The sequence below is a fragment of the Otolemur garnettii genome, unplaced genomic scaffold (assembly GCF_000181295.1).
Source record: "Otolemur garnettii isolate 467f Iridium unplaced genomic scaffold, OtoGar3 scaffold00012, whole genome shotgun sequence".
NCBI classification, from domain to species: Eukaryota; Metazoa; Chordata; class Mammalia; order Primates; family Galagidae; genus Otolemur; species Otolemur garnettii.
The window spans coordinates 9,145,662-9,154,281 of NW_003852407.1; the positions used below are offsets into that span (position 1 = coordinate 9,145,662).

Genomic DNA, 8,620 nt, shown 5'->3' on the forward strand with positions numbered 1-8,620 from the left:
TATATATATATATCTTCTCATATTAATCATGTATTAAATATTTGAGAATATTTCCCTGCTCTCTAGGAGTTTGCATGCTTTAAAAATTATTTGGTTTTGACAGTTTGATAAAAAATAAAACTATTGGTAAAAAAAAAAAAAAAAAAAAAAACACTTTTCCATCCAAATATGTGGTCCAAACCTATAATTAAAATAATCTGCACATGGTTGATGGAAGTAATAATGTCTGCATATAGCAGACTAATAAATTACGTGTCTATTTATTTCTCTTCAGTACTCATCACAGTTTTCCTTTCTGTATTTGATGGTAAGTTATTTGGTGCATTAGTCTTAAAACTGCTTCCTCTCAATTGTCGCTGTGTACTTTCACAATGCTGTTCCTATATTTCCCTATCCTAATTTTTTCATGTTAATTGAAAGCTAAGAGAGCAACAGATTATAAAAGGGAAGGAGGAGCTAACAAGAAATACCTTCCAGATAAACTGGAAGAGAAAAATCTTTAAGAATGGTTTTATCAAATTATTCTTGCTATGCCAAGATCTAAGAATTGCAGAAGTTGATTCAAAGATGATACCTTAAAGGTAGGCCTGAAATAAAAAAAATAAAATAAAGGCAAAAGTCATCCAAACATTGGTGTAGAAATGATCAGGAAAAAAAAAATAGGAATCTTATGTAATATCAGAGTTTAACATTAATGAAGGTCTTTGGTTTATCTTTTTGGGAATTATTGGTATGTGGATCAAGGCCATGTCAAGAGAACTTAAAAGATTTCATCAGAGATAGTGTTAGAGGAATTTAAATCAGAAGATATTCATGAGTGCTGGTAAGTCAGAAGATGCACAGTATAAATGAAGCTTCACCTGATTCTTAAAGGAAAAAACATTGTAGGTAGATACAGGGAACGGAAGAATACAAACTGTGTAAGAATCAGAATGAATCCATGTGCACAAACAGAGTCCAGGGGACAGGCCAGATGGGGCTGGGGAAGACCAAGGACTAGACTTTGTAGAAAGTACCAGGTAAAATAAACAGGATGTTAATTATCTAATAAGATTTTTTTCTAATTTTAGAGGAAGAGTTGTCAACGCCTCTTGAAGTTCGTAAGCTCCATGAGAGCAAATATATTTTTAAAAATATCTTGACCAATATAAAGCACTCAGCAAAAAATCTAGGAGTAGTACAAATTTAATAAATACGTGTTGAAAGAAAGAAGATAGGAAGTAAAATGTAAGTTTTTGTTTTGTTTGTTTGTTGTTTAGGCTCATAGTCATTCACAAGCCATTAAAAGCACATAATGACTGCTGAATATGTTGAAAACAAACAAATGTAGTAAGATGCATGGTGAAAGGATTTCTGCAATATTAACTGAGAAAGCATTTGTCTTGCAGGATTTTGACGAGGGTGTGCTTGTAATAGAAATCTATTCCATTAGCATTAGACCCAGCATTCTTAATATAATGATATGGAACATTAAAACAATTATCCATCTTCCATTATCAGATACTATAATCTACTCCACCTACATACCAGGAAAATGCTTTTGCATTATTATCTGGGCATTATTAAAGATTACTCAACAACATTTTAACACTTTCAAACCTTTTGAAACTTTCTTTTGTTTAAAAGAGGGTTTAAATACATTCATTGATAATTTTGTTCAAAGAAGGAAATGGAAATATATAGACAAAATTATACAATTAATTAACTAATGAAACTAATTGTTTCATTAACAAAACCAATAGTTTCTAATAAACTAATAATTTCATTAAGTCAAAGTATATATTAAATTAAATCTAATAAACTGAATAAAATACAATAAAAACAATCATATGATGAGTTATCAATAGCTTTTAATTTCAATTGGATTTCTTAAAATTAAATTCAAATGTTCTAATTCTTCCTCAAGGTATGTATAGACAGACATTTCCAATCTGGAAAAAAAAAAAAAATTGTAGGGTAAAAGTTGAATCCTTTTAATGGTGAAAGAATCATTCTGAAGTAAACACTGCCGCCTGTACAGAACAGTCTGTGTTTGCAAAAGCAGAAACTTGTTGGAGGCTGTGTGTTTTGGGTGGCGAAAAGGTGGTTACCTAGCAACAACTCCTCCTCCCAAGTCTCCTGGCAGAAGCGGTAGTGTGAGCGTCAGTGGATTGATTATTTGTTTGGTGGATCATGGAAGAACAAATGCAATAATGTGGTAGGGTGTGAATCTCAATCATAAGAAACTTACAGGCTTTTTATTTTTCAACGTAGGGTCTGCTACCCACTCCTCATCAGGTGTGTTAGATGCTGTTGGTTTAAAACTAAAATGTTATTAATCAAATTAAAATGAGGGACAGTTCAGACATTTTAATTTATAACATTTCTTTTAGTTTGCTTACATGCTTACAAAGCAAGCAATGAAATAGTTACTATAGTCACAATAGTATTAGCTCTGGGCAAAAGATAATCTTATCACAATGTGTCCTCAGAAATAAGACAGCACAGAGTGGGGTGGGTTTCTGCAGAAATAACGTTTGAATAATCTAGACAGGTTATAGATGACAGCATTTTACCATCTGAAGGCAAAATTGATGCAACACTAATTTATATAGACCATACACTTCTGTTTATAACAAATGAGTTTAACCATACGTTAGCAGTAACTTAGCTAGAAAACATACAGTTTAGTCTACCATACATTTGGTCTACCTATGATATGCATTTCTAATAAATGCCACTATCTCATTAATCTAATGGATGCATTTTCCCAGGAATGATCCCCCTAGGTACATGCATAACTGACTAAACAGGTAATCTGCTTAAAATGGAAAGATAAGGGCACAACCATAGACCATGCCAGTGTGTGGGGTGGGGGGTGGGTACTGTAAACTAGTTTGTGTGTTTTCATAGCATGAAGATTTAAAGTAAAAAAAAAAAAAAATTCTTGGAACACTAAAATGCCAAGTATGTGGGAGCAAGTAGAAAGGGAAAGAAAAAAGACTGGTTTATAAAATTTTCCATGATGCAAAGAACTGAAGCCAACGTCTCCCCAGACATCGTCTTTATGCTCAGGCCGGCTGCTTGCCAATGTGTAGGGCCCTGTCACTTGTACAGTAGCTTTCTGAAGCTCCCTCAGTATCCCTTCCTTCCACATCCCAGCACACACTGAATGTCATCTGCTTATTGAGCTCCAGAGCAAAGGAATTCTTTGAGGAGCAATAATTGACAGTTGGAGGTACAGACTGAGTCCTTTCTTTTGAAAAAATTGTGAAACATTTGTTTTGAAAAGGCATCACTAGTCAAATTAATCAGAATCAGACAACATGTTTTCCCCAGTTCTTCTTCCCCAAGAATATCATTAATTTAAAAAAAAATTACATTTTTCCCTTGATAATAACCAATAATAATCAGTGTTATTTTAGATTTTTGGTATGATTGTTGTAACTATTTTGCACGAGCCTATTAGAAGTCAAGCCTTTAAACCATAAATGTCAACCCAGAAGGAGTCTCATTATATGCAAAAGTCATAACTGACAGTGAGGTCTGAATACAGAAGGGATTATTCCCATCTGTTCCTAAGTGCTTTAACTGGTCAAATGTCAGATACTAAAGGGAAGAAAGCTGACAGATTAGGAAGGAGCAACAGCGTCAGCATTAGTCTATTAGTTTAGAGGAATAATTTATTGGAACGTAAGGGATTATAGTGAAAAATCTATCTTTTCGAATGGATCAACTTGCAGTGGATTTTTCTAAGCACTAGTATCATTTGTATAACATGTCAAAGGAAATTTAGAAAGCAAAAAATTATGTTCTTGCGTTTTGCAATTGGGCACTTGATGCAGACATTTTTCCTCTGTAAATCATATCATTCTGGTAACTCAGAGATGCATTTTTATTCATCTAGGTAATCAGGAGATTTCTACATTAGAAACTGACGGGGATCAATGGTGGGGTTCATCTCCGGGTGCCTCTGAGCCCCCACAGAACAGCCAGGCTAATCTCGAGTAGCCCAATAGTTAAAACAATTGATGAGTATGTGTTGAATCCTCAAGAGAAGCGAGAGGAAGCAAGAAGGAGGGGGGGAAGGAGGGGAGGAGGGCAGGTGCTGATTTCAGCCCTGTAGCGTCAGGATTGCGTCAATTCGGGTTTCAGCCACGTCTGGAGTCTCGGAGACAAGCTTCTCAGAAGAGCCAAAACAGGAACAGGGGCGGCAAATCACCGAGCGAGGGCGAGTGGACCTCCCTCCTCGCCTCCTCCCTGTTCCAGGCGCTGGTCCCCTGGGCTCCGCGCTGTTGTTTTCAGGACTCGGAAAGCCAGCGCTTCAGTTCCAGACAAGCGAATCAAACCAGGAGGTTTTCTGTTCAGCACCTCGGACAGAACACGCAGTAAAAAAATGGCTCCGATCACTAACAGCCGGGAAGAATTTGGTAAGCAAGTTACTCAACTTATGGCTGCGGTTGTTCCTTGAATATTCCAGGGTAGGCTGTGCTCCCCACCCCCCACCCCCGCTGGATGTTGAATATAGATTTACTAGGTAGTTAATCTGAAAGGAAAGTGCGGACACCGAACAGGCATTTGTGGCTTATTTTTGCGGTTTGGGTTTTGTTGCGGGGTGCGGGGGGGTGGGGGGGACGTTTCCCTTTTCTGGGTGTCTTTCTCTTTAAAACTGCCTTCTGTTAGAGTTCACCTTCAAGAAGTTCCTAAATGTTCAGGAAGCTTTGTAAATTACAGCATGTGCTAAGTAAAGGCAAAGGGGTCTGTCGTTCCTAAGTTGGTTTTATTTATGTTGTAGGTGATTGTCATTTCTAGGTAAACCTGTATTTGATCAGGGAAAGGCAGATATATGTATCATTAATAGGGGTTTCATCCTCGTAAGCATAACTTACATATTGAGAGACTGGGATGTGTATTTTATTACAGAGTGTACCAGATGGATGTTTGTCTCTGCTGTGTTTTCCTTGTATTCTTGAAATGTATTGCTAGTGAAAGACACAATTATATGGTAGTGGAGTTAAAGGGACTTTCAAAAAGACTTGCTCAGCCTATTTTATTTTGCTGGGGAGGTAACAGAAAACTAGAGATGTGGGGAATGTTGCAGGTTGCACAATTAGCTCAAAGCAGCTGGAAACTATGAATTAGGGCTCTCATTTTCCAAGTCACTTTTCCTTTTTCTGTACCGAATTTTTTGCACCATGGCTCTTTTCTCTATTTCAGTAAACAAAATTAAGTGCACTTCTTAGAATAAGCAATATTTTTAGGTCCTGCTATATTCCAAAGGCAAGACATCTGAGTTGTACTTACTTTGCAAGTATTTTTTTTTTTTTTTAAATCATGGAATTCTATGGAAGTTTGTGAGCAGGGTGAGTAGGAGTGATATCTACAGACACGTAATAATTGTTATTAAATGATTAACACAGATACAATCTTTGGGATCCTCTCAGTAGGAAATGCATAGAAAGTAGGTGAATCTTTACACGTTTTATTGACTGTTTTGCCATTTGATATGTGTTTCAAACAGAGATGGTTTGTGACATTATAGCCATAAATGAGTTTTGCTCACAGCCTTTCTATTGAGTTATTGGGTTATTTTGTTGTGGTGTTTATTTCCAATTATTTATTGGAAATCATAAAAAAAATAATACTGGGACATTTTTAGAGATAGTGCTAATGAAACTATGTTCTAGCATGAGCTATCAGCCTATTTAGAAAGAAATCATTTTCTGCTGCTTTTATTGTCCTTCTTACATTGGATAAAGAATTGTCTTAGTTCATGACTTTGCTTTTGCTCCCTTGCTCTGGATCATTAGAGTCCAGGAGTGGGGGTGGGTGGATTTTTTTCCACAAAGACTTGAATAAGAAGAAAAAGAACTGAAAAGCTGATACTAAGTTTAGCTGAATATCTTTAGCTCTTGCCTCATTCTGTAACATTCACTGTATTTTTTTTTTTTCTATTTGGGGAATTCAAAGATTTATTTCATCTTTGGTTGTTTCAGTTTCTTTACATCAATAAACTACAACATTTTTTGTTATCATTTTGCCTGGTTTTTTATCTTCTTAGATGTTTCTCTTATTTATCTTTTCTTAATCTTATATTTTTTAAGTTCAATTTTGTGAATATGAAGTAGGTAAACAAAGGATCTGGGGAATGGGGAAGGGAAGTAACAAAAGATTGGGCTTCTTGGAGTTATTTAGAAAAGTCTCAACCCTTTCTGTACTGGGACATTTGACTTTATTATTTGCTATTTGAAATTAAAACTGTATTGAAAAAGAATTAAATATACATAACGTTACAGTGCTTATATTCACTTTTGTTATAATAAATATTGACTTAATTGATGCACTAGGTCCAGATATGGCAATCCTTTAACGACACACTTTACTAATCGTTTCTTAAAGAAATATGGTTGCATATGAAACCATATGCATAATAAATACTACCTAATATGAGTAATTTAATGTGCTCTTATTCAAGGAAGTAATGTCAATTTCAATTTGATTGCTATTTCCAAGTGGAAATGTGCTAGGAAAAAATTCAGTTATAGATAAAATTGAACTCTAAATTATCTATCCTCATTATTCTCATTTCATATTAAGGAATGATGATTCCTGTATAACTGTTGTTCTGTTTTTACCATATTTAAGTGTAATTGATTTGTAGTTTGGATAAGTCAGTGTTTCCTTTACAGATTTGGAGTTGGAATACAAGATAGTGTTATAAGTTATATAACATTAGCATCCTGTTGCTCTTTTTGTTGTTTTCTTCCCCCTAATCTATGTAATTTATTTTCCCAATGTTCTATAATTGGGATAGAATTATAATGAGTTTGGGGCAATGGCAGATACTGTTTCACTGTTTATTTTTATTATTTGTATAACTTTATGGGATATAATATTCTGTACTTCCTTAAAATTGTGTGAATCACTGAGTCACTAGGTTTTTGCTGTTTGAATCCTGGGTACATAACGTGCTACTAAGAATATAGAATCATTTAATCTTTGAAGAATGTGCATTTAGTGTCCCATAGTAAGTGATGCTTCCAGAAATACTCAGAGCATCAATAAAAATATGAAATTAGTACTGACCCATGATGTTGTATTTGATTCATGTTACCTGAGAAAATAGGTCAAGATCATTAAGAATCTCCCCATATCTGACCCAAGCCTACTTTCATTTCTTAATTTTATTGGTGAAACACAGCTGAAATGAAGGAGTTTCTAGTCCATTGTATTTTTTTTCTATGTGTTATTCAGGGGATATGTTTACACCCGAAGTTATTACAAAATATGTACATCATTCATATGCACAATAGTTGGAGAGTGATTCAATCTGTCCAACCTAAGGCAATTGCCTTTACTATTATGCTTTTCAAGTAGGCTCATGTCTCCATCTCTGCTACTTTAATGGATGCTATTCATCATTTAATTTTTCAGATGAAATCCCCACCGTTGTGGGGATCTTCAGTGCATTTGGCCTGGTCTTCACGGTTTCTCTCTTTGCATGGATCTGCTGTCAGAGAAAATCATCCAAGTCTAACAAGACTCCTCCATACAAGTTTGTGCATGTGCTTAAGGGAGTTGATATCTACCCTGAAAATCTAAATAGCAAAAAGAAGTTTGGAGTAGATGATAAAAATGAAATAAAGAATAAGCCAGCAGTGCCAAAGAATTCATTGCATCTAGATCTTGAGAAGAGAGATCTCAATGGCAATTTTCCCAAAACCAACCTCAAAGCCAGCAGCCCCTCTGATTTGGAGAATGTGACCCCAAAGCTCTTTTTAGAAGGAGAAAAAGAAGCAGTTTCCCCTGATAGCTTAAAGTCCAGCACTTCCATTACTTCAGAGGAGAAACAAGAGAAGTTGGGAACCCTCTTCTTCTCCTTAGAATACAACTTTGAGAAAAAAACATTCGTGGTAAATATTAAGGAGGCCTGTGGCTTGCCAGCCATGGATGAGCAGTCAATGACCTCTGACCCGTACATCAAAATGACAATCCTCCCTGAGAAGAAGCATAAAGTGAAAACCAGAGTGCTGAGAAAGACCTTGGATCCAGCTTTTGATGAGACCTTTACATTTTATGGGATCCCCTACACCCAGATCCAAGAATTGGCCTTGCACTTCACAATCTTGAGTTTTGACAGGTTTTCAAGAGATGATATCATTGGGGAAGTCCTTATTCCTCTCTCAGGAATTGAATTATCTGATGGAAAAATGTTAATGAGCAGAGAGATCACCAAGAGAAATGTTAGGGTAATTCATTTTGAGTGCTTAAAGTATTTATAAACAATCTTTTATGTAGCTTTTTGTGTCAAGGGGATTTTTCATTAAAATGATAAGCTTGTACATATCATTCTCACCATGTTTAATTATTATTAATTATAACCAAATGAAGAGCAAGGGAATAGAGCAGATGAAAGAAAATTTAACCCACAACTAAAATATTCAAACAATTTTAATAATATAAATAGGCATTCTTTATCAATAGATATTTAAATATTATAATGTTAATTTCTATCATAAGTATTTTGACAAAGACCAATACTTAAAAATACAGGAAAATATTTACTATTCATAAGCAAGTTAACTAAGAGGGTTCAAGGTCAGCATAATTGAATCTGAAATTTAAAATTAAATCATTCTTC

General features: G+C 35.1%; 1 protein-coding gene across 1 annotated transcript in view; it reads left to right on the plus strand.

Annotated features, from left to right (window-relative positions):
- The first annotated feature begins 4,009 nt into the window (after nucleotides 1–4,009).
- The window catches only part of SYT4 (synaptotagmin 4), a 9,860-nt gene continuing 5,249 nt past the window's right edge, over nucleotides 4,010–8,620 (plus strand). The window contains exons 1-2 of the mRNA XM_003784730.2: nucleotides 4,010–4,409; nucleotides 7,414–8,228. Of these exons, the coding sequence (XP_003784778.1) occupies nucleotides 4,376–4,409; nucleotides 7,414–8,228 (849 nt within the window). The 5' untranslated portion in view covers nucleotides 4,010–4,375. The remainder of the gene's footprint in view (nucleotides 4,410–7,413; nucleotides 8,229–8,620) is intronic.